At 46.6% G+C, this 27,223-nt stretch overlaps 1 protein-coding gene across 4 annotated transcripts in view; it reads left to right on the top strand.

The window, feature by feature from the left end:
• Nucleotides 1-8,766: 8,766 nt before the first annotated feature.
• Nucleotides 8,767-27,223, top strand: part of LOC135527404 (phosphatidylinositol 3,4,5-trisphosphate-dependent Rac exchanger 1 protein-like) — a 151,586-nt gene continuing 133,129 nt past the window's right edge. For 3 of the 4 annotated variants that reach the window (XM_064955932.1, XM_064955931.1, XM_064955930.1), the window contains exon 1: nt 8,768-9,353. In XM_064955932.1, the coding sequence (XP_064812004.1) occupies nt 9,216-9,353 (138 nt within the window). In that variant the 5' untranslated portion in view covers nt 8,768-9,215. Of the gene's footprint in view, nt 9,354-27,223 lie in introns of all 4 variants that reach the window. The other variant, XM_064955933.1, reaches the window with a different exon arrangement.

Raw genomic sequence — 27,223 nt, 5'->3', positions numbered from 1 at the left:
TCATAGTCCTGACCTCAACCCAATTTAAAATGCTGTGGCATGACCTTGAGAGCAGTTCACACCAGACATCCCAAGAATATTGCTAAACTGAAACAGGTTTGTAAAGAGGAATGGACCAACATTCCTCCTGACCATTGTACAGGTCTGATCTACAACTACAGAAAATGTTTGGTTGAGGTTATTGCTGCCAAAGAGAGGGTCAACCAGTTATTAAATCCAAGGGTTCACATACTTTTCTCATCCTGCACTGTGAATGTTTACATGGCGTGTTCAATAAAGACAAACGTATAATTGTTTGTGTGTTATTAGTTTTAGCAAACTGTTTGTCTATTGTTGTGACCTGGAAGATCAAATGTTATGAACAATTTATGCAGAAATCCAGGTAAGTCAAAAGGGTTCACATACTTTTTCTTGTTTCTGTATACTCAAGGAAGAGTTTTATCCTGTGAAATGTGATTGACTAAAATTGTTTATTTTATTTTTTATTATCATTGAAATAGATCATGTCCCTTTTGGATGGTTTATGATTTTTATGTAATTTTTGCATATAGCCTACTTTTTGTGAAGGAAAACAAGTGTGGAATGTGAATTAATCAAACCAGTTGCATACAGTCAATACTTCATCTTATCAATTCAGGGGTGCAACTGTTCCACACGAGTTTTAGCATTGGAATGTGATACAAAACGAGGAACGGGTTTTTTTAGGACCATGCAGATGCCTCAAAGCGGTTGGGTAGGCTGTTTGGAGTGTTTATTTGACTTATGTGCCCCCCCCCACATCTACAACCAAAGTTGCGCCCCTGCACAAATGACTTATTTGTTGTTCAGTAATATTAAATATTTTATGAACAATTTTAAGGACATAACTTGTGATGTACAGAAAGCAAGAACTATATGTACAGTGGGGCAAACAAGTATTTAGTCAGCCACCAATTGTGCAAGTTCTCCCACTTAAAATATGAGAGAGGCCTGTAATTTTCATCATAGGTATACTTCAACTATGACAGACAAAATGAGGAAAAAAAATCCAGAAAATCACATTGTAGGATTTTTTATGAATTTATTTGCAAATTATGGTGGAAAATAAGTATTTGGTCACCTACAAACAAGCAAGATGTCTGGCTCTCACAGACCTGTAACTTCTTCTTTAAGAGGCTCCTCTGTCCTCCACACGTTACCTGTATTAATGGCACATGTTTGAACTTGTTATCAGTATAAAAGACACCTGTCCACAACCTCAAACAGTCACACTCCAAACTCCACTATGGCCAAGACCAAAGAGCTGTCAAAGGACACCAGAAACAAAATTGTAGACCTGCACCAGGCTGGGAAGACTGAATCTGCAATAGGGAAGCAGCTTGGTTTGAAGAAATCAACTGTGGGAGCAATTATTAGGAAATGGAAGACATACAAGACCACTGATAATCTGGGGCTCTACGCAAGATCTCACCCCGAGGGGTCAAAATGATCACAAGAACGGTGAACAAAAATCCCAGATCCACATGGGGGGACCTAGTGAATGACCTGCAGAGAGCTGGGACCAAAGTAACAAAGCCGACCATCAGTAACACACTACGCTGTCAGGGACTCAAATCCTGCAGTGCCAGACGTGTCCCCCTGCTTAAGCCAGTACATGTCCAGGCTCGTCTGAAGTTTGCTAGAGAGCATTTGGATGATCCAGAAGAAGATTGGGAGAATGTCATATGGTCAGATCAAACCAAAATATAACTTTTTGGTAAAAACTCAACTCGTCGTGTTTGGAGGACAAAGAATGCTGAGTTGCATCCAAAGAACACCATACCTACTGTGAAGCATGGGGTGGAAACATCATGCTTTGGGGCTGTTTTTCTGCAAAGGGACCAGGACGACTGATCTGTGTAAAGGAAAGAATGAATGGGGCCATGTATTGTGAGATTTTGAGTGAAAACCTCCTTCCATCAGCAAGGACATTGAAGATGAAACGTGGCTGGGTCTTTCAGCATGACAATGATCCCAAACACACCGCCCGGGCAACAAAGGAATGGCTTCGTAAGAAGCATTTCAAGGTCCTGGAGTGGCCTAGCCAGTCTCCAGATCTCAACCCCATAGGAAATCTTTGGAGGGAGTTGAAAGTCCATGTTGCCCAGCAACAGCCCCAAAACATCACTGCTCTAGAGGAGATCTGCATGGAGGAATGGGCCAAAATACCAGCAACAGTGTGTGAAAACCTTGTGAAGACGTTTGACTACTCTGTCATTGCCAACAAAGGGTATATAACAAAGTATTGAGATAAACTTTTGTTATTGACCAAAAACTTATTTTCCACCATAATTTGCAAATAAATTCATTAAAAATCCTACAATGTGATTTTCTGGATTTTCTTTTCTCATTTTGTCTGTCATAGTTGAAGTTTACCTATGATGAAAATTACAGGCATCTCTCATCTTTTTAAGTGGGAGAACTTGCACAATTGGTGGCTGACTAAATACTTTTTTGCCCCACTGTAAATATAAAGTGAGGCATATCAGTTGTCTGTTGCGTTCCTGATTTGAAAAGGCAATTTTTTTTTGTATGCAATTAGAATCACAGTGGATAATAATGTAACCTGTATTCATTCTATTTTCATTTCTTAAATGTTTAACCAACATTTGAGGAATATAGTAAAAACACACTTAACGTTCTCTCAATCATTGGAATTTTACTCGTTTGACACTTTAATTAAATCCAAAGTTGTAAGAGTTTGCTGCTGTGCTATGAATGAGTCCACTCTCATATTTTTTAAATTCAACACGGCTCCTGCTTTGTGCTCAACTAAAAACCAACTTATGTTTCATCCGAAAATGTGGTCGGAGGCTCCGTGTGATGCAATCGCGGAGCCTCAGGGGGCACGCAGAGCCCAAATACAACTCTGCCCAGCATCTCCATGCGACTCCAAAATGTTGTAACAGTGGAGGGCTCAGTATCGCAACGCATTGACATGATTGGTTGACTGTTGGTGTGGGCGGGATGTCCTGTATAAACACAAACTCATTTCCTTGACAACAGCTCTGTTCAACCGCTCTGTGCTGACAACAGCTCTGTTCAACCGCTCTGTGCTGACAACAGCTCTGTTCAACTGCTCTGTGCTGACAACAGCTCTGTTCAACCGCTCTGTGCTGACAACAGCTCTGTTCAACCGCTCTGTGCTGACAACAGCTCTGTTCAACTGCTCCCCGCTGACAACAGCTCTGTTCAACCGCTCTGTGCTGACAACAGCTCTGTTCAACCGCTCTGTGCTGACAACAGCTCTGTTCAACCGCTCTGTGCTGACAACAGCTCTGTTCAACTGCTCCTCGCTGACAACAGCTCTGTTCAACTGCTCCCCGCTGACAACAGCTCTGTTCAACTGCTCTGTGCTGACAACAGCTCTGTTCAACCGCTCTGTGCTGACAACAGCTCTGTTCAACCGCTCTGTGCTGACAACAGCTCTGTTCAACTGCTCCCCGCTGACAACAGCTCTGTTCAACCGCTCTGTGCTGACAACAGCTCTGTTCAACCGCTCTGTGCTGACAACAGCTCTGTTCAACCGCTCTGTGCTGACAACAGCTCTGTTCAACTGCTCCTCGCTGACAACAGCTCTGTTCAACTGCTCCCCGCTGACAACAGCTCTGTTCAACTGCTCCGTGCTGACAACAGCCCTGTTCAACGGCTCTGTGCTGACAACAGCTTTGTTCAACCGCTCTGTGCTGACAACAGCTCTGTTCAACCGCTCTGTGCTGACAACAGCTCTGTTCAACTGCTCCCCGCTGACAACAGCTCTGTTCAACCGCTCTGTGCTGACAACAGCTCTGTTCAACTGCTCCGTGCTGACAACAGCCCTGTTCAACGGCTCTGTGCTGACAATAGCTCTGTTCAACCGCTCTGTGCTGACAACAGCTCTGTTCAACCGCTCTGTGCTGACAACAGCTCTGTTCAACTGCTCCCCGCTGACAACAGCTCTGTTCAACTGCTCCGTGCTGACAACAGCCCTGTTCAACGGCTCTGTGCTGACAACAGCTCTGTTCAACCGCTCTGTGCTGACAACAGCTCTGTTCAACCGCTCTGTGCTGACAACAGCTCTGTTCAACCGCTCTGTGCTGACAACAGCTCTGTTCAACCGCTCTGTGCTGACAACAGCTCTGTTCAACCGCTCTGTGCTGACAACAGCTCTGTTCAACTGCTCCTCGCTGACAACAGCTCTGTTCAACTGCTCCCCGCTGACAACAGCTCTGTTCAACTGCTCCGTGCTGACAACAGCCCTGTTCAACGGCTCTGCGCTGACAACAGCTCTGTTCAACCGCTCTGTGCTGACAACAGCTCTGTTCAACCGCTCTGTGCTGACAACAGCTCTGTTCAACTGCTCCCCGCTGACAACAGCTCTGTTCAACCGCTCTGTGCTGACAACAGCTCTGTTCAACTGCTCCGTGCTGACAACAGCCCTGTTCAACGGCTCTGTGCTGACAACAGCTCTGTTCAACCGCTCTGTGCTGACAACAGCTCTGTTCAACCGCTCTGTGCTGACAACAGCTCTGTTCAACTGCTCCCCACTGACAACAGCTCTGTTCAACTGCTCCGTGCTGACAACAGCCCTGTTCAACGGCTCTGTGCTGACAACAGCTCTGTTCAACCGCTCTGTGCTGACAACAGCTCTGTTCAACCGCTCTGTGCTGACAACAGCTCTGTTCAACCGCTCTGTGCTGACAACAGCTCTGTTCAACTGCTCCCCGCTGACAACAGCTCTGTTCAACCGCTCTGTGCTGACAACAGCTCTGTTCAACCGCTCTGTGCTGACAACAGCTCTGTTCAACCGCTCTGTGCTGACAACAACTCTGTTCAACTGCTCCCCGCTGACAACAGCTCTGTTCAACCGCTCTGTGCTGACAACAGCTCTGTTCAACCGCTCTGTGCTGACAACAGCTCTGTTCAACCGCTCTGTGCTGACAACAGCCCTGTTCAACTGCTCCTCGCTGACAACAGCTCTGTTCAACCGCTCTGTGCTGACAACAGCTCTGTTCAACTGCTCCCCGCTGACAACAGCTCTGTTCAACCGCTCTGTGCTGACAACAGCTCTGTTCAACCGCTCTGTGCTGACAACAGCTCTGTTCAACCGCTTTGTGCTGACAACAGCTCTGTTCAACTGCTCCTCGCTGACAACAGCTCTGTTCAACCGCTCTGTGCTGACAACAGCTCTGTTCAACCTCTCTGTGCTGACGACAGCTCTGTTCAACTGCTCCTCGCTGACAACAGCTCTGTTCAACCGCTCTGTGCTGACAACAGCTCTGTTCAACCGCTCTGTGCTGACAACAGCTCTGTTCAACCGCTCCGTGCTGACAACAGCTCTGTTCAACTGCTCTGTGCTGACAACAGCTCTGTTCAACCGCTCTGTGCTGACAACAGCTCTGTTCAACCGCTCTGTGCTGACAACAGCTCTGTTCAACTGCTCCCCGCTGACAACAGCTCTGTTCAACCGCTCTGTGCTGACAACAGCTCTGTTCAACCGCTCTGTGCTGACAACAGCTCTGTTCAACCGCTCTGTGCTGACAACAGCTCTGTTCAACTGCTCCTCGCTGACAACAGCTCTGTTCAACCGCTCTGTGCTGACAACAGCTCTGTTCAACTGCTCTGTGCTGACAACAGCTCTGTTCAACTGCTCCTCGCTGACAACAGCTCTGTTCAACCGCTCTGTGCTGACAACAGCTCTGTTCCACCACTCTGTGCTGACAACAGCTCTGTTCAACTGCTCCTCGCTGAAAACAGCCCTGTTCAACCGCTCTGTGCTCACAACAGCTCTGTTCAACTGCTCCACGCTGACAACAGCTCTGTTCAACTGCTCTGTGCTGACAACAGCTCTGTTCAACCGCTCTGTGCTCACAACAGCTCTGTTCAACCGCTCTGTGCTGACAACAGCTCTGTTCAACTGCTCCGTGCTGACAACAGCCCTGTTCAACGGCTCTGTGCTGACAACAGCTCTGTTCAACCGCTCTGTGCTGACAACAGCTCTGTTCAACCGCTCTGTGCTGACAACAGCTCCGTTCAACTGCTCTGTGCTGACAACAGCTCTGTTCAACCGCTCTGTGCTCACAACAGCTCTGTTCAACCGCTCTGTGCTGACAACAGCTCTGTTCAACTGCTCCGTGCTGACAACAGCCCTGTTCAACGGCTCTGTGCTGACAACAGCTCTGTTCAACCGCTCTGTGCTGACAACAGCTCTGTTCAACCGCTCTGTGCTGACAACAGCTCTGTTCAACTGCTCCCCGCTGACAACAGCTCTGTTCAACTGCTCCGTGCTGACAACAGCCCTGTTCAACGGCTCTGTGCTGACAACAGCTCTGTTCAACCGCTCTGTGCTGACAACAGCTCTGTTCAACCGCTCTGTGCTGACAACAGCTCTGTTCAACCGCTCTGTGCTGACAACAGCTCTGTTCAACTGCTCCCCGCTGACAACAGCTCTGTTCAACCGCTCTGTGCTGACAACAGCTCTGTTCAACCGCTCTGTGCTGACAACAGCTCTGTTCAACCGCTCTGTGCTGACAACAGCTCTGTTCAACCGCTCTGTGCTGACAACAGCTCTGTTCAACCGCTCTGTGCTGACAACAGCTCTGTTCAACTGCTCCCCACTGACAACAGCTCTGTTCAACCGCTCTGTGCTGACAACAGCTCTGTTCAACCGCTCTGTGCTGACAACAGCTCTGTTCAACCGCTCTGTGCTGACAACAGCTCTGTTCAACTGCTCCTCGCTGACAACAGCTCTGTTCAACCACTCTGTGCTGACAACAGCTCTGTTCAACTGCTCCCCGCTGACAACAGCTCTGTTCAACCGCTCTGTGCTGACAACAGCTCTGTTCAACCGCTCTGTGCTGACAACAGCTCTGTTCAACCGCTCTGTGCTGACAACAGCTCTGTTCAACTGCTCCTCGCTGACAACAGCTCTGTTCAACCGCTCTGTGCTGACAACAGCTCTGTTCAACTGCTCCCCGCTGACAACAGCTCTGTTCAACCGCTCTGTGCTGACAACAGCTCTGTTCAACCGCTCTGTGCTGACAACAGCTCTGTTCAACCGCTCTGTGCTGACAACAGCTCTGTTCAACTGCTCCTCGCTGACAACAGCTCTGTTCAACCGCTCTGTGCTGACAACAGCTCTGTTCAACCGCTCTGTGCTGTGCTGACAACAGCTCTGTTCAACCGCTCCGTGCTGACAACAGCTCTGTTCAACTGCTCTGTGCTGACAACAGCTCTGTTCAACCGCTCTGTGCTGACAACCGCTCTGTTCAACCGCTCTGTGCTGACAACAGCTCTGTTCAACTGCTCCCCGCTGACAACAGCTCTGTTCAACCGCTCTGTGCTGACAACAGCTCTGTTCAACCGCTCTGTGCTGACAACAGCTCTGTTCAACCGCTCTGTGCTGACAACAGCTCTGTTCAACTGCTCCTCGCTGACAACAGCTCTGTTCAACCGCTCTGTGCTGACAACAGCTCTGTTCAACTGCTCTGTGCTGACAACAGCTCTGTTCAACTGCTCCTCGCTGACAACAGCTCTGTTCAACCGCTCTGTGCTGACAACAGCTCTGTTCCACCGCTCTGTGCTGACAACAGCTCTGTTCAACTGCTCCTCGCTGAAAACAGCCCTGTTCAACCGCTCTGTGCTCACAACAGCTCTGTTCAACTGCTCCACGCTGACAACAGCTCTGTTCAACTGCTCTGTGCTGACAACAGCTCTGTTCAACCGCTCTGTGCTCACAACAGCTCTGTTCAACTGCTCCTCGCTGACAACAGCTCTGTTCAACCGCTCTGTGCTGACAACAGCTCTGTTCCACCGCTCTGTGCTGACAACAGCTCTGTTCAACTGCTCCTCGATGAAAACAGCCCTGTTCAACCGCTCTGTGCTCACAACAGCTCTGTTCAACTGCTCCACGCTGACAACAGCTCTGTTCAACTGCTCTGTGCTGACAACAGCTCTGTTCAACCGCTCTGTGCTCACAACAGCTCTGTTCAACTGCTCCTCGCTGACAACAGCTCTGTTCAACCGCTCTGTGCTGACAACAGCTCTGTTCCACCGCTCTGTGCTGACAACAGCTCTGTTCAACTGCTCCTCGCTGAAAACAGCCCTGTTCAACCGCTCTGTGCTCACAACAGCTCTGTTCAACTGCTCCACGCTGACAACAGCTCTGTTCAACTGCTCTGTGCTGACAACAGCTCTGTTCAACCGCTCTGTGCTCACAACAGCTCTGTTCAACTGCTCCTCGCTGACAACAGCTCTGTTCCACCGCTCTGTGCTGACAACAGCTCTGTTCCACCGCTCTGTGCTGCTCCACGAATAGCAAGAACTATGAATGCCTGACTTCTGCAGAGGCCATATCTCCCTAAACGCTGCACGGCCAATGGAGACCTTGGATTGACCATGCAGCGTTTTAACACTTGAGCCAGTTGGTGGTACCGTTGGTTCTCTCAGAACCTCTTCATAAATTAAATAACAACAATCATCTATACTATTATATTGTATTCCTAAAACTGTCCACTTCATTTGCAGCCTCGACTTGTTCAATTGTTTAATAGGCCTGGACAAACTATGGCACTTTATGCGTAAAGTAAATTATTAATTAGGCTGCCTTATTGAAAGAAGAATTAGGTATAGCATATGTTGTAGGGGCAGAATTAATGATTTGATATTGAACATGCATTCGTTTATGCTAATTTCACCTACAGGTGGTCCTGTCCCTACACTGCGGCACTTCTGAAAGCTACCACTTGCACCAGCGTTGGCACTGCGCTTAGTCCCACCAGAAGCTGAGAAGAGGCACTTTTCAGACTACCTTCTGCGGAACTAGTACTGATTACATCGTGCGTTATCTCCTCAACTAACCAACCTGAGAGCTTGTGTTTTAGCTCTCCTCTGATAGTTCATGGGCTGTAAGATTCTTATCTGAAGTTGTCTTTTCTTGTCCGGGATCAATCAAATCGATCTGGAGTCGTTCGTCATTTATTGTGGCTTCAGTCTTTTCAAGAAACAACAAAAAAGTTATTCAAGACGTGTGCTTTTGTTTTAATACTTTTGGTTAAGTTCATGTAAAGCATATTGGGCATCCGTGTTTGGGGTTTGAAAATACGGTGTTGCAAAATGGACTTAAACTGCAACTAACTCGGGATACTTTTGCAGTGACCCAAGTATAAAGAATAACTGAAAGACTTGTTTTCCCGTACTTTTTTGGATAAAGATCAATCATGGAAGAGGGGCAACAGAACCGCGTCCTTCACATCACCAAAGAGTCGGACCGCGAGCAACGCTTGAGGCTCTGTGTTTTACATGAAATCTTGAACACCGAGAGGGATTACGTTCGGGTATTGCTTTTCCTTCAGTCGGTAAGTTTCTGTTCACGCTTTTTGCATTAACTGAGTTTGTGTTAGTCTGCTTGCCAAACATGGTATTTGTATTGTTCAGCTGTTGGATCATGTCACAAAGTGATGGCAACACACACCTTTACGAGAAAGTGAAGGCAAGGCTGGCTTTCTACAGCTGCTGAATGCACTAGCATGGATCACTAGTTTATTTGTTGGTTTTAAATGTGTAGCTTCACCCTTCTGTTTATGGTAGCCCGTTAGAGCGGCGCTTTTCTGCATTTAATGAGGTTTTCGTTTGGGGGAACTGTCACTTCACCTCATCTCCATAGACCTGCTGCCTATGCTGTCTGACAAAATCACTGTTCTAGTGAATATCAACACCTCGCCAAGCAACTGGTCTCTGTATCCTCTTGATCGCGCATTTTTTGTATCTTACATAGCAGCCATAAAAGAAACACAGACTGGACAAGTAGCCGTGATTATGCTCATTATAGTCAGGTATCACCTTTTCTGCGCTGAACTATGTAGAACATTTGCCAGTTGGAAACAACTCCCTTCTGCATCGCACAGTTCATGCATGAAACTGCAGCGTGCATTGAGCTCACAGGAAGAAAAACACCAGAACATGGAATTCGAATAATTGAACTGACATCAGTTGTGTGGAAAAATAACCAACTTTTGGTTAATCACTCAGCCCTACAAGATACCATCTGATCAGAAGATGCGTAATTGTATCCCATCAATTTGGACGTTGTTCAGCTGATTCTGGTCTGTTTATTGGCTACGGTACTGTCTTTTATTTTTTTACTAGGCAAGTCAGTTAACCTGTTATAAATTCTTATTTTCAATGACGGCCTAGGAAGAGTGGGTTAACTGCCTGTTCAGGGGCAGAACGACATATTTGTACCTTGTCAGCTCGGGGATTTGAACTTGCAACCTTTCGGTTACTAGTCCAACGCTCTAACCACGAGGCTACCCTGGTCCCTCCTCTTGTCTGATTCAGAACCAGTGGGTGGGTGTCTGCTTTGATCCTATTCTGACCATGATAGCATGCCAGGGCGCTAATTCACTTCCCACGAGCCATCTTCTTAGCAGGTCTCAGTGATGCTGCTAATGGTTTGTCGGCCTGAGTAACTTCGAAGTGTGGCATCCTATGGCTTGACGCACACACACACACACACACACACACACACACATATATACATATATCTCCTGTTGTATCACTTAGTGTTTGTACCTTTTATCCATGATACACTATATTCTGAAGATATACTGTGTAGATAACTTCCGATTGCTCTGCATAAATCTAAATGTTAGCATGTAATCGTATCTAGTGAACAGCTATAAAAGGGGCTGTAGTATGGAGTGGAGATGTACAAGTTACCCGATGTCTTACATCACCGGCAGGTCTGAGGCCCGTATCATATTGGAACATTCCGGATCTTACAGCTATCTTTTCCCTGTCCAACTGATCTGTCACAGTGGACACATATCAAGACTTCCAGATGGCCTCCACAATCTGTCATCTCCAGCGCGTCACGTCACCTCTCAACATGATACCAACCACCGCGTCCCCATATCCACTTCAGAAAAGCTCCACTCAAAAACCCCACTCATGCAAACGCACATTAAATAGTGGAGGTGAACATAATTGTTGCAGCAACCTTCAAACTGACTTGAAAGAGCTAAGTGTTCATAAAATTATATTTAAAATTGATTTCAATACAAGTTCAGCGACCTAAGTTGGGAACACCCAAATGAGATGATTACAAAGACCCTCCCCTCCAATTGGACATGCTTCTTTACTACTGGACCAATTAAAAGGTCCTGATTCAGAGGACAAGCTGTACTAAAAAAGCTGTACATTCAACTAACCCAGAGCTCGTTGAATGTTCAGGGTTCTCACATACAGACGAGTAGCAATATGAGATGCATTGGACACTATACCCTGTCATGATGGACCCCTCTGTTTTTCACCGAATCTTGATAAATTAGTGGTCCAATCAGCATGACTGCAATTAGTAAAACGTTTTACCTTGGCATTGTTGTAGAACCCATTGAGTAATATTTTAATTTGGTTTTTCAATAACGTTAGAAAGCACAGCATAGTACAAGATTTTCCAACAACCCCAAGACAAAGTGTCATGTATGGAGAGACTTCTGTCAGTAGTTTTAAATGGAACCAAGCTCGTCCGACCTACAGACAAGACAACAGAGTGTCTGGTCTCTCTTTTCTTTAAGAGGAAGTCTCTCATCCAGTCTTCCTGTCTGCGGCACCTTTTTAACGGAGCAGGGGGGAGACCGACTAGCCTCCCCGTAGTGAGACAGCTTCCGCCTATGTGAGCCTCTCAATGAGCCGTGAACTTTACAGCCCTTAAAGCAGAAGTGAGCCGAGAGAAAGGCACGAGACCAAAATATGACTGTTGGCGATGCGCACGGCCGAGAGAGGAGGATTGTGGGGGAGAGGGTAAGATTATGAGGATAATTTTATACCCCCCGCTGTGGGCAGGCTACAAAAAGGGGATTTCTTAATTGATTTATTCAATTTTAAATCAAATGTATTTATATAGCCCTTCTTACATCAGCTGATATATCAAAGTGCTGTACAGAAACCCAGCCTAAAACCCCAAACAGCAAGCAATGCAGTTGTAGAAGCACGGTGGCTAGGAAAAACTTCCTAGAAAATCCAGAACCTAGGAAGAAACCTAGAGAGGAACCAGGCTATGAGGGGTGGCCAGTCCTCTTCTGGCTGTGCCGGGTGGAGAGGAACCAGGCTATGAGGGGTGGCCAGTCCTCTTCTGGCTTTGCCGGGTGGAGAGGAACCAGGCTATGAGGGGTGGCCAGTCCTCTTCTGGCTGTGCCGGGTGGAGATTATAACAGAACATGGCCAAGATGTTCAAATAGTCATAGATGACCAGCATGGTCAAATAATAATAATCACAGTAGTTGTCGAGGGTGCAACAGGTCAGCACCTCAGGAGTAAATGTCAGTTGGCTTTTCATAGTCGATCATTCAGAGTATCTCTACTGCTCCTGCCGTCTCTAGAGTTGAAAACAGCAGGTCTGGGACAGGTAGCATGTCAGGTGAACAGGTCAGGGTTCCATAGCCGCAGGCAGAACAGTTGAAACTGGAGCAGCAGCACGACCAGGTGGACTGGGGACAGCAAGGAGTCATCAGGCCAGGTAGTCCAGAGGCATGGTCCTAGGGCTCAGGTCCTCCGAGAAAGGGAAGGAGATAATTAGAGAGAGCATACTTAAATTCACACAGGACACCGGATAAGACAGGAGAAATACTCCAGATGTAACAGACTGACCCTAGTCCCCCGACTCATAAACTACTGCAGCATAAATACTGGAGGCTGAGACAGGAGGATTGCCATTTCATGCCATGTTGCTTGTATCTGCGATACACACAAGTGTTTCATCTCTACTGGTTGTGGAAGTGGAGTGAATTGAAAAGGTTGTGTAGATAACCTAACAAGTGTAGTGATTGGCCGTGTTATTGATACAAATGTGTAGTGAAATGCTTGTGCCTAGGGATGCATATTTTGGGGAATATTCAGAGGTGGAAACTTTCAATGAGAATTAACGGAAATAAATGCAAATATTATTAATACCATTTTTTGCATTGGATATATTTACCATATCATATTGAGACAAACCTTTTACCTTATCATAAGTAGACATACTTGCAAATGATTAAATCCTTCTAATAGAATTTATATTTTTTTAAGGCATGATTTAAACTTTAATTAAATGAGTTGACTCTTCACATGGGATGATTTCACTGAACAACAAAAAAGGGAATATTGAATGATCCATTGCATTTCCCAAAAACTTCTTCAACATGCATCTGTAAAATGATAGTCTAGGGGTGGCAGTGTAGCCTAGTGTTTAGAGCGTTGGTCTAGTAACTGGAAGGTTGCAAGTTCAAACCCCCGAGCTGACAAGGTACAAATCTGTCGTTCTGCCCCTGAACAGGCAGTTAACCCACTGTTCCTAGGCCGTCATTGAAAATAAGAATTTGTTCTTAACTGACTTGCCTAGTTAAATAAAGGTTAAAAAAACTAAAACTTTGGTTGGTGGGATTTGAAGGATGATGGAGGCAACAAGGGAAGGAGACGGATTACCAGGATACTTACTCAAAGCATGCGTGGACCAACTGTCAAGTGTCTTCACTGACATTTTCAACCTCTCCCTGACCGAGTCTGTAATCCCTACATGTTTCAAGCAGACCACCATGGTCCCTGTGCCCAAGGGAGTGAAGGTAACCTGCCTAAATGAAGTGCTATGAAAGGCTGTTCGTGGCTCACATCAACAGCATCTACCCGGACACCCAAGACCCACTCCAATTCGTATACCGCCCCAACAGATCCACAGAGGACACAATCTCTATCGTAGTCCACACTGCTTTCCTCACCTGGACAAAAGGAACACCTATGTGAGAATGTTGTTCATTGACTTTAGCTCAGTATTCAACACCATAGTGCCAACGAAGCTCATCATTAAGCTAAGAACTCTGGGACTAAACACCTCCCTCTGCAACTGGCTCCTGGACTTCCTGACAGGCCGCCCCCAGGTGGTAAGAGTAGACAACAATACGTCTGCCACTCTGATCCTTAACGCTGGGACCCCTCAGGGGTGTGTAATTTGTCCCCTCCTGTATTCACAGTTCACCAACAACTGCGTAGCCAAACATGACTCCAACATCATTAAGTTTGCTGACGATATGACAGTCTGATCACCGACAACAATGAGACTGCCTATAGGAAGGAGGTCAAAGAACTGGCAGTATGGTGCTAGGACAACAACCTCTCAATGTGAGCAAGACAAAGGAGCTGATCGTGGACTACAGGAAAGGCGGGCCGACCAGGCCTCCATTCACATCAACGGGGCTGTAGTGGAGCGGGTCGAGATTTTCAAGTGCGAATGGCCCAGTACATCACTGGGGCCAAGCTTCTTGCCATCCAGGACCTATATAATAGGCGGTGTCTGAGGAAAGCCCATGAAATTATCAGACTCCAGACACCCAAGTTATAGACTGTTTTCTCTGCTACTGCACGGCAAGCGGTACCGGAGTGCCAAGTCTAGGACCAAAAGGTTCCTCAACAGCTTCTACCCCCAAGCCATAAGCCTGCTGAAAAATGTATAAAATCGCCACCGGGCAATTTACATTGGACCCCCCCCCCACCTCCCTTTTGTACACTGCTGCTACTTGCTGTTTATTATCTATGCATAGTCACTTCACCCCCACCTACATGTACAGATTACCTCAACTAGCCTGTACCCCTGCACACTGACTCGGTACTGGTGCCCCCTGTATATAGCCTCGTTATTCTTATTGTGTTACTTTCTATTATTACTTTTTAATTTAGTCTACTTGGTAAATATTTTCTTAACTCTTCTTGAACTGCACTGTTGGTTAAGGGCTTGCAAGTAAGCATTTCACGGTAAAGTTTACACTTGTTGTATTCAGCGCATGTGACAAATAAAGTTTAATTTGAGCCTCAGATCCACAAAGTCCCTTCCACCAGGTGGCTGATGAGATATGTTGGCACGACTGCCATAATGCATCTCCATCCCAAAGCCCTTGCTTGGAAGTGTACTTTGTCAGATAGCCAAGAACGTTGCCCTCATCCAGGCCATGGGGGTGAGACACGGTAGTGATGACACCATAGGCTTTGTTGATCTCTACACTAGACAGGATGCTCTTGCCAGCATACTTGGGGTCCAACATGTACGCTGTGGTGTGTATGGGCGTCAGGCAGAAGTCTTCACGTTCTTTGATGTGTTTCAGAACTGTAGTGTCCTCTGCTTAGGACAACAGTGAAGTAGGCAGGGTAGTACGGATTTCTTCTCTTACATCTGCAAGCAGAGTCTGATCATCAGACAGGATGGCATTGTCTCCTTCAATCTGTGCCATGGCTACTGCTATAGGTTTCAGGCTGCTTACCACTCTCTCCCAAAATACATCATCCAGGAGGATCCTCTTGATGGGGCTGTCCATATCACCAGACTGTCATATGGCCATTTCTTTGAGAGACTCCTACCCCTCCATGAGACTGTCAAACATGATGACAACACCACCCCAATGGGTGTTGCTGGGCAGCTTCAATGTGGTGCTCTTATTCTTCTCACTTTGCTTGGTGAGGTAGATTGCTGCTATGACTTGATTACCCTTCACATACCTAACCATTTCCTTGGTTACGTTGTAGAGTGTATCCATTGTTTTCAGTGCCATGATGTTCTTGAGGAGCAGATTCAAAGCATGAGCAGCACAGCCAATGGGTGTGACGTGAGGGTAGGACTCCTCCACTTTTGACCAAGCTCATGTTCGCAGCATTGTCTGTCACCAGTGCAAATACCTTCTGTGGCCCAAGGTCATTGATGACTGCCTTCAGCTCATCTGCAATGTAGAGACTGGTGTGTCTGTGTTCTTTTTAAAATACTGGTTTAGGGGTGGAGATGATGTAGTTAAGTATTCCTTGCCCACGATCCCCCCTCCCCCCCCATCAGAGATGATTGCTTTACATTTGATGATTGCTTTACATTGAGATTTACATTTCCCTCACTAACTTTAAACATCAGCTGAACTGCTAACCGATCGCTGCAGCTGTACATAGTCCATCTGTAAATAGCCCACCCAATCTACCTACCTCATCCCATACCTACCTCCATCCCCAGAATCATGTACGTCATATAAAATATATTCCCCCACCCAGTATTGTAATCAAAACCTACCAGAAAGCATGTAGTCCTTGGCTCACACAGTGTAGTAGTGTGGGCTCATTTGCATGTCATTAGTGTGCAAGATCTTGAGAATCAGCTGTACATGCAATGGAAGAGTGGACTGCACTGTGCATGCAGAGTGTTGCAATTCCATTGAATTGTGGATAGTTTAACCAAAATATGCCACAAGACCTAGAATTGCCTTGTGTATCCCACAAAAAAGGTTCACTGTTATAAGCTAACTTTTTTTTGATGAATTTAAGCAAAATTCCCCAAATTCCAGAGCTTAACTTCCCATTGAAAATTTCAGGAAATTTATCGTAAAGTTTCCTACCCTTTGCAACCCTAACCAGGGTCTCTTGTGACTGAGCTGGCCTGCTGCTCATCGTAGGCTATAGCTTCTGAGTGCTGATGCAGCTATTGCTGGTGCGGAAACAGGAAAACACTCAATTTTTGTACCAGTCTCTTCCCCCTCGACCTCCACCCCTGTGCTTGGTTATGTAATACCTGCTACACTACTGTGGGAGACTTCTACCCCATTACGAATCATGGCCCTCTCCCAATGGGATGGGTTTGGTAGCATGTATTTAGAAATATGAGCAATAGAGGTTTCTTATGAGATACTGTATATTCCTTTCTCTTGCCCAGTAGATACTTCCAATCCTGTTGCCCACTGTGATGTTGGGCCCCTAATTCAACTATGAGAAGTGCAAGGCTTATATTTTGAAAGAGGCAATGTAGACAATTGTGGTTTCCTTCTATATGTTTCCCATGCATTTCACACCCGCAGTCATTCTTTTGTCTGATGTAAAGGAAGGATGTGCTCCGTCTGAAACTCTCAATGTCACAGCCTCTATGATTCCCTTTCAATCCACAAATGGATTATTAACACGAATGAGCAGATGTAGCAAACAGTCCTGCCTCTCATCTCGATAAACAAAGAGCATGTTGGAGTGTCCTGATGCCCTCAACTTCAGACCAGGCTTCCGGGCTCCCAAGTGGCGCTCCTAAGGCACTGCATCTCAGTGCAAGAGGTGTCACTACAGTCCCTGGTTCGAATCCAGGCTGAATCACATCCGGCTGTGATTGGGAGTCTCATAGGGCGGTCTACAGTATCTCAATGTTCTTGTAGATTCAAATTACTCACTTGCTCTCTTCTGCCATACTAGCTTACAATGAACCTACCAGAGGGTGAAATAGGGGTGTAAGTTGCACAACTGACTGACCTTGGACCTCTTGAGCTGGTGCTTGTTGCACCCCAATTACTGTTCCAATTGGGGTGTAGTTGAGAATGTGCAGGGCAGTTTGATGTGAACCCATACACTCTTTCACTCATAGCGAAGAGAACCATATGATGCGCATAGTTGTTTCACTTTGCCCATGTTCGTAGTTCATACCCAGATGTAAAGCCAGGAAACCAATGGTCGATTTGCTTTTTCATCATAGCACTAATATAAGCACTGGTGCACTTCTACTACAGTCACAAAAGGACTGCCATTTCCTGTGCTTAATAGTGGAGGAATGAGCGAGACCATGGAGCACTTCAGTGTCGATACAATTCACTGCAAAAGTACCTGCCACCCTTTTCCCCTGCCCTCATCCATCCCCTCTTTTGGCTCTTATTTTTTTATGTATTTAAAAAAAAATGTTTTACCCTCCACAATGGCTGAGCGGCCCCTTTTGTGACTTCTGCTTTTCCCCTTCAGGCCTGGGCCCGTATCCACAACGGCTGAGCGGCCCCTTTTGTGACTTCTGCTTTTCCCCTTCAGGCCTGGGACCGTATCCACAACGGCTGAGCGGCCCCTTTTGTGACTTCTGCTTTTCCCCTTCAGGCCTGGGCCCGTATCCACAACGGCTGAGCGGCCCCTTTTGTGACTTCTGCTTTTCCCCTTTGGGCCCGTATCCACAACGGCTGAGCGGCCCCTTTTGTGACTTCTGCTTTTCCCCTTCAGGCCTGGGCCCGTATCCACAACGGCTGAGCGGCCCCTTTTGTGACTTCTGCTTTTCCCCTTCAGGCCTGGGCCCGTATCCGCAACGGCTGAGCGGCCCCTTTTGTGACTTCTGCTTTTCCCCTTCAGGCCTGGGCCCGTATCCACAACGGCTGAGCGGCCCCTTTTGTGACTTCTGCTTTTCCCCTTCAGGCCTGGACTTCTGCTTTTCCCCTTCAGCCCGTATCCACAACGGCTGAGCGGCCCCTTTTGTGACTTCTGCTTTTCCCCTTCAGGCCTGGGCCCGTATCCGCAACGGCTGAGCGGCCCCTTTTGTGACTTCTGCTTTTCCCCTTCAGGCCTGGGCCCGTATCCGCAGGCTGGGCCCCTTTTGTGACTTCTGCTTTTCCCCTTCAGGCCTGGGCCCGTATCCGCAACGGCTGAGCGGCCCCTTTTGTGACTTCTGCTTTTCCCCTTCAGGCCTGGGCCCGTATCCGCAACGGCTGAGCGGCCCCTTTTGTGACTTCTGCTTTTCCCCTTCAGGCCTGGGCCCGTATCCACAACGGCTGAGCGGCCCCTTTTGTGACTTCTGCTTTTCCCCTTCAGGCCTGGGCCCGTATCCACAACGGCTGAGCGGCCCCTTTTGTGACTTCTGCTTTTCCCCTTCAGGCCTGGGCCCGTATCCACAACGGCTGAGCGGCCCCTTTTGTGACTTCTGCTTTTCCCCTTCAGGCCTGGGCCCGTATCCACAACGGCTGAGCGGCCCCTTTTGTGACTTCTGCTTTTCCCCTTCAGGCCTGGGCCCGTATCCACAACGGCTGAGCGGCCCCTTTTGTGACTTCTGCTTTTCCCCTTCAGGCCTGGGCCCGTATCCACAACGGCTGAGCGGCCCCTTTTGTGACTTCTGCTTTTCCCCTTCAGGCCTGGGCCCGTATCCACAACGGCTGAGCGGCCCCTTTTGTGACTTCTGCTTTTCCCCTTCAGGCCTGGGCCCGTATCCACAACGGCTGAGCGGCCCCTTTTGTGACTTCTGCTTTTCCCCTTCAGGCCTGGGCCCGTATCCACAACGGCTGAGCGGCCCCTTTTGTGACTTCTGCTTTTCCCCTTCAGGCCTGGGCCCGTATCCACAACGGCTGAGCGGCCCCTTTTGTGACTTCTGCTTTTCCCCTTCAGGCCTGGGCCCGTATCCACAACGGCTGAGCGGCCCCTTTTGTGACTTCTGCTTTTCCCCTTCAGGCCTGGGCCCGTATCCACAACGGCTGAGCGGCCCCTTTTGTGACTTCTGCTTTTCCCCTTCAGGCCTGGGCCCGTATCCACAACGGCTGAGCGGCCCCTTTTGTGACTTCTGCTTTTCCCCTTCAGGCCTGGGCCCGTATCCACAACGGCTGAGCGGCCCCTTTTGTGACTTCTGCTTTTCCCCTTCAGGCCTGGGCCCGTATCCACAACGGCTGAGCGGCCCCTTTTGTGACTTCTGCTTTTCCCCTTCAGGCCTGGGCCCGTATCCACAACGGCTGAGCGGCCCCTTTTGTGACTTCTGCTTTTCCCCTTCAGGCCTGGGCCCGTATCCACAACGGCTGAGCGGCCCCTTTTGTGACTTCTGCTTTTCCCCTTCAGGCCTGGGCCCGTATCCACAACGGCTGAGCGGCCCCTTTTGTGACTTCTGCTTTTCCCCTTCAGGCCTGGGCCCGTATCCACAACGGCTGAGCGGCCCCTTTTGTGACTTCTGCTTTTCCCCTTCAGGCCTGGGCCCGTATCCACAACGGCTGAGCGGCCCCTTTTGTGACTTCTGCTTTTCCCCTTCAGGCCTGGGCCCGTATCCACAACGGCTGAGCGGCCCCTTTTGTGACTTCTGCTTTTCCCCTTCAGTAGGTATCGAGTCATTGCCGATTTAATGTTGCATAAAATATTTTAACGGTCATTATTCAATGAACACACAGTCCATAGATGCTATCAATTGCCCAATTGTGTAGGTGTGCCCAATTTAGGCATATTTTTTTAACAGTGTAATATTGCGCTCCAAGGGAATAACTTGAAATAATGCATGTTAGTGAAATATTCTAAATATAAATGTGGTTATTTATTAGTCTATTGGTTCTAAGTATTTAGACATGTGAATTTGCCCTCCATGTAAAATCATTTTGAAAACCGCAACCAATACCTACTGTTGCATGTACATCTGTATTATTTATCGGTTGATCATATAGAAATATCTAAATATTTCCTTTTGTTCTCCTTTTAGCTTCACATATTTTTTTCTGCATATCCCTGCTACTGTTCTCTCACTGCTTGTGCAGTTGAGAGAGGACGTGGGTAGACGAATGACGGTGACTTAACAGTAGGACTTAAGAGCTTTTGACAAATCCAGTCAGACGCTGTGATGTTTCACTGTTGATCTTTGGAGAGGTTCACTGTGGCAATGTGACTGTGTGCAGCTCTCGAGTTTTGCAAGAAATGTCAATACACGGACAAAGGGGTCATGTTCAGTTGAGTCCAACGCCAGAATAGAACCGGAATAGAACATCCTTTTGAGACAAATCAGCCAAGAAGTGCCCCTCTTCAACCCTTCCCCTGTTTCAATAATAAGGTGGTGAAGTAGAGGGCTCCTGGTCAAGGTGCTGGGATAAAACTACTCTAGAATGATCACCAACCCTCATTATCCCATGAATGTCCTGATTAATCCTGTTAAAGCTGCAATATCTACATTTCTGGGCGAGCTGGCAAAATTCACATAAATGTTAGTTACAGATCTGTCATTCTCATTGAAAGCAAGTCTAACGAGCGGTAGATTGGTTCTATGTGCGCTATGTATAGGCTTCCCGTTCTTAAGTTTGTTTTTGCATATATTTCAGTGGTTTAGATGGTACAAAGATTCTCTACACTATAGTTGCTTGTTTTGTCACACTGACCTTAGGCAAACAATTAGAATTTTAGCAACCAGGAAATGGTGCAGCAATCTTTAGCTGAATCAGGTTAACATTTTCATAGTGTCAACAACAATGTACAATCCCTTTAAATGGATCCCTTTCCTCTTCTTTAAAAAAAACAATGTTTATTGATGTTTCTTTTTTAACTAGGTGTGTGTGTGTGTGTGTGTGTGTGTGTGTGTGTGTGTGTGTGTGTGTGTGTGTGTGTGTGTGTGTGTGTGTGTGTGTGTGTGTGTGTGTAAGCAGAAATATTATATGAAAAAAAACAACTGCAAAACCCACAAATTTAACAGCAACTAAAAATAAATAAATGGTGAAACATCCTAAGACAAGTGTTACAGAAGCATAAAACCACCAAAATAACATTTTACAGTGGTCTGATCCAATAGGATAGAACATATTTGGGATATATTTCAGATGAAACACAGTGCCAGAAGCCAATTGGATATCTTTCACAACCGCCCCACATGCACACAAAGCATAGTACACTACCCAGAGTTCCCTTCATTAGCCAATATTTCACCCACATCACTCTGCTCAACAAAATCCAAAAATGGCCCCCAAACCTTTTCAAAAGTGGTCCTTTTCCATAGTTAGGCAAGATGACATTTCCCTAAGCCATTGGGCAATACTAGAAGTGTTCACACTTTCACAGGCAAGAGCTATCAAGCACTTTTCCGACAACCAGCAATTTGTTTAAACTAGGCAAGTCCGTTAAGAACAAATTCTTATTTTTCAATGACGGCCTAGGAACAGTGGGTTAACTGCCTTGTTCAGGGGCAGAACGACAGATTTTTACCTTGTCAGCTTGAGGATTTAATCTTGCAACCTTTTGGTTACTAGTCCAACACTCTAACCACTAGGCTACCTGCCACCCCATATCTATAAGTGTTTGCACTTGGTTCTTTATTTTTTTTTAACCTTTATTTTACTAGGCAAGTCAGTTAAGAACAAATTCTTATCTTCAATGACGGCCTAGGAACAGTGGGTTAACTGCCTGTTCAGAATGACAGATTTGTACCTTGTCAGCTCGGGGATTCGAACTTGCAACCTTTCGGTTACTAGTCCAACGCTCTAACCACTAGGTTACCCTGCCCCCCCAGATGAAGATTGATTGGGTACAACCCCAGGATGAACACTTTGGGATAGAGAGGCAATTTTACTGATATTATTTGTGATATAATATGTGATACATTTACATTTACATTTAAGTCATTTAGCAGACGCTCTTATCCAGAGCGACTTACAAATTGGTGAATTCACCTTCTGACATCCAGTGGAACAGCCACTTTACAATAGTGCATCTAAATCATTAAGGGGGGGTGGTGAGAAGGATTACTTATCTTATCCTAGGTATTCCTTGAAGAGGTGGGGTTTCAGGTGTCTCCGGAAGGTGGTGATTGACTCCGCTGTCCTGGCGTCGTGAGGGAGTTTGTTCCACCATTGGGGGGCCAGAGCAGCGAACAGTTTTGACTGGGCTGAGCGGGAACTGTACTTCCTCAATGGTAGGGAGGCGAGCAGGCCAGAGGTGGATGAACGCAGTGCCCTTGCTTGGGTGTAGGGCCTGATCAGAGCCTGGAGGTACTGCGGTGCCGTTCCCCTCACAGCTCCGTAGGCAAGCACCATGGTCTTGTAGCGGATGCGAGCTTCAACTGGAAGCCAGTGGAGAGAGCGGAGGAGCGGGGTGACGTGAGAGAACTTGGGAAGGTTGAACACCAGACGGGCTGCGGCGTTCTGGATGAGTTGTAGGGGTTTAATGGCACAGGCAGGGAGCCCAGCCAACAGCGAGTTGCAGTAATCCAGACGGGAGATGACAAGTGCCTGGATTAGGACCTGCGCCGCTTCCTGTGTGAGGCAGGGTCGTACTCTGCGGATGTTGTAGAGCATGAACCTACAGGAACGGGCCACCGCCATGATGTTGGTTGAGAACGACAGAAGAAGCTCTGAGGGAACCTGGAGGGCGATAAATGATAAGGATGTTAAGCTTGAAAGGGCTGGTAACTGTGACAGCATGGAATTCAAAGGAGGCGATAGATAGATGGGTAAGGGGAGAGAGAGAGAATGACCACTTGGGAGAGATGAGGATCCCGGTGCCACCACCCCGCTGACCAGAAGCTCTCGGGGTGTGCGAGAACACGTGGGCGGACGAAGAGAGAGCAGTAGGAGTAGCAGTGTTATCTGTGGTGATCCATGTTTCCGTCAGTGCCAGGAAGTCGAGGGACTGGAGGGAGGCATAGGCTGAGATGAACTCTGCCTTGTTGGCCGCAGATCGGCAGTTCCAGAGGCTACCGGAGACCAGGAACTCCACGTGGGTCGTGCGCGCTGGGACCACCAGATTAGGGTGGCCGCGGCCACGCGGTGTGGAGCGTTTGTATGGTCTGTGCAGAGAGGAGAGAACAGGGATAGATAGACACATAGTTGACAGGGTACAGAAGAGGCTACGCTAATGCAAAGGAGATTGGAATGACAAGTGGACTACACGTCTCGAATGTTCAGAAAGTTAAGCTTACGTAGCAAGAATCTTATAGACTAAAATGATTGAAATGATACAGTACTGCTGGAGTAGGCTAGCTGGTAGTGGCTGCGATGTAGCTAACCTAGAAAATCGCTCTAGGCTAAACAATTGACTTAGATACAAAGACGGCTATGTAGCTAGCTAGCTACGATCAAACAAAACAAACCGTTGTACTGTAATAGTTACTACAGTGCTGCTATTCGGGGGCTAGCTGGCTAGCTACGTTAAGAGAACGACAATAGCTGGCCAGCTAACCTAGAAAATCGCTCTAGGCTACACAATTGTCTTAGATACAAAGACGGCTATGTAGCTAGCTAGCTACGATCAAACAAAACAAACCGTTGTACTGTAATAGTTACTACAGTGCTGCTATTCGGGGGCTAGCTGGCTAGCTACGTTGAAAGACCAACAATAGCTGGCCAGCTAACCTAGAAAATCGCTCTAGACTACACAATTGTCTTAGATACAAAGACGGCTATGTAGCTGGCTAGCTACGATCAAACAAATCAAACCGTTGTACTGTAATCAAGTGAAATGAAAAATGTGATACTACCTGTGGAGCGACGCGGAATGTTGACCGGGTAGTTGGAGTTCAATTCGGTAGAGGTTGGCTAGCTGTTGGCTAGCTAGCTAGCAGCATTTCCTACGTTAAGGACGACAAATAGCTGGCTAGCTAACCTCGGTAAATTAAGATAATCACTCTAAGTCTACACACTCTAAACTGCACAATTATCTTGGATACGAAGACAGCGAAGACAACTAATGATAATACCTCCTTCCAAAAATCTTGAATTTTCACACAGTCCCACAGACAATGAAACGGAGTCCCCTTTAGAATGATTGTGCTTGTATCTGGAATTGTACTATTAAACATATTTAACTTAGCAGGGGTTACATATGTTTGCATAAACCAATCGTTTGGCAGAGTAAACCAATCGTTTTGCAGACATTCTGAGCCTTAGTCTTGGAATGTGGAGTAGTATATGTCCTCCCGAATAACTTCTTTCCAAGAGTTCAGTTTGTTGGCAGAGGATTTGTTTGAGACTCTAGCATATTGTATAGAGCTGAAATTTTACCCTTACCATTAAAATGGGTTGAGATCGTATTTTCTAAAGTGGACAGAAGGGATTGGGCAGCCGTGAGGAAGCTCCTTAGCTATAAATATAAAACAAACATTTTCTAGGAACATCATATTTCTTCAAATTACATAAAAATACCTTCTTTATACAGGTCTTGAACTTTCCTTAAACCCTTGCTGGCCCAACCCGGATCAGTTCTCCCAGGAGTGAAACTGTGGTTTCCCCAGATAGGACTAAAAAATGACAAAGAATGCATTTCACCAAAGAAAGAAAAAATTGAGGATTTTGCATTATTTATTTTGTATCCCGAGAACACCCCAAACTCTTTGATAAGGTGCGGATATGGAATTGCACAAGTCTGTAAGAAACAAAATGACATTGTCTGCATAGAGGGAAATTCAATGTTCCATCTGATCTATTCTGATACCTAAAATATAGGGGTGGGACCTAACATCTATGGCTAGAGGCTCAATGGCTAGGATAAAGAGGGCAGTCATTCCTAGAAACCATGCAGATGTCGAAAGGTTTAGATACCGTATTAGTAGTAAGGATCTCTGCATTGTGATTTGTATTTAGTGTCATTATCCATTTACAAAAGCTCTCACCACAACCAAAATGGGTTAACACTTCAAAGAGGTAGGGTTACTTAACCCTGTCCAAGGCCCTCGCTGTCTCCAACGACAGGATCGCAGTGTCTGACGACCCAATTTAGGCTGGAAGCAGAACATTTAGCATTCTCCTAACATTATGATATCCTTGACGACCTTGAATAAAGCCATTTTGGTCTCAACCTACCACATCCGGATGAAAATCCTCCAACCTCCTCAAATGCTTTCCAAAGAACCCTAGTGTCAGAATTCAAAAGTGAAATAGCATGATAGGGATCACGTTTGGTATGCAGCTTTTCAGGTTGTAGGAGCGGAGTGATCAGAGCTGTCAAAGATGGGGGCAGGAGACCATTTCCGTAAGATTCCAAAAACATCTCCTGGAAAGGAGTGCAGTTTGTTCTTAAATCTTAATGGGCAGCCCATCTGGGCCAGATGCCCTCTTACTATCAATTGCATTGGAAATTTCCTCCACAGTCAGCTCAGAATTAAGAACATCCTTAGATTCATCTGAAAGATTGGAGTTTCCCAATACATCTAAAAAGCTAGCCTGGGTATCAGTTTCAGGAGGATACTCTGATGCATATCATTTTTCAGAAAATAATTTAAAGGTATTGTTAATCTCCCGAGGGTCTACCGTCACAGCTCAAGAGGGATCACTTGTAGTCAGACTGGCTTCTCGCTTTGGGCACCGGAATGTGTCTTTAGAACCAGGGGTGTGTTCAGTAGGAACAAAACAGTAAAGAACGTTTTTTTAAACCGAACAGGTAGCCTACTACCTAGACTTCCAATAAGAAATGTCATTTTTCATTGCTCCGTTTCAAAATGAACCCAGGCCAGTGAACCCGACCCAGGGCAGACGTTGGAGGCAGCAGGCCTTTTCACCCTCATGTCACTCTCCAGATGAGTGAACGCGGAACCCGATCCCAGCATATGTACGTCTGCTCGTGGACACCCGTATGTCTGGCCCTTCCTCGAATTTGCTAAGTCACAACAAATGGCAAACTCGGAGACCAACTCACATGACCCTTTTGGCTGCAAGTCATATGAGACTGGACCATGCCCTCCCTGGGTTTGACTGAGAGCGCCACCAGCAGTTTGTGGCAGAGAAATGCTATCTCTCCAGCTGTGGTGATGGTTGTGAGTTGGCTAGTTTGTGGTGCTACTAGCTTCCAATGGTCTCCATCTTTATCTATGACCTGACAGCATGGGGAAGTGGAAATAAGGGCACAGTCATATGCCTTGTGGCTCTTATGGTTGCATCTGAGGATTTGTTGCACTCCCTAACTAATCAAGAATTGTATTTTGGCCTGTGTTGAATTCATCTTATCTGTTGGCCTACGACTTTTGGGAATATGTGTAAATGTCACAATACTGCAATTCTATTGTCCGAATGCTATGATCATTTCCCATCTTTCAAGTCTCCAACATGTAAGGGATAAACGGTACCATTCTGTACATAACCTTGGACATCACCGCCGCCAGGTCCCTTTTGAGGAGTGCAATTTTCCAAGGTAATGTACAGAACACAGGCGTTTATCCCAATATACCACAGTTGCAAAGAACCATATGAAAGCACACATTTACTGGTAAAAAAAAACAACGTTTTCTCATTGATATATTTATAAGCTAATTCTCCTATCTTTTGGTTGCTAGAGTTGTGACCCAGTCGTTCTGGAGATTCCCATCTCCCTCACTAGCTTTAAGAACCATCTGTCAGAGCAGATCACTGCACCTGTTCATAGCCTATCTTTATACAGCCCATCTATCTACCTCATCCCCATACTGTCTTTATTTATTTAACTCCTTTTGCACCACAGTATCTCTACTTGCACATCCATCTTTTGCACATCTACCATTCCAGTGTTTAATTGCCATATTGTAATTACTTCGCCGCCATGGCCTATTTATTGCCTTAACTCCCTTATTTGCACTCACTGTATATAGACTTTGTTTTCTTCTACTGTATTATTGACTGTATGTTTTGTTCATTCCATGTGTAACTCTGTGTTGTATGTGTCGAACTGATATGCTTTATCTTGGCCAGGTCGCAGTTGCAAATGAGAACTTGTTCTCAACTAGCTTACCTGGTTAAATAAAGGTGAAATAAAA

Source organism: Oncorhynchus masou, chromosome 33 (assembly GCF_036934945.1).
Source record: "Oncorhynchus masou masou isolate Uvic2021 chromosome 33, UVic_Omas_1.1, whole genome shotgun sequence".
Lineage (NCBI taxonomy): Eukaryota > Metazoa > Chordata > Actinopteri > Salmoniformes > Salmonidae > Oncorhynchus > Oncorhynchus masou.
This window is presented reverse-complemented; position numbering and strand designations above follow the sequence as displayed.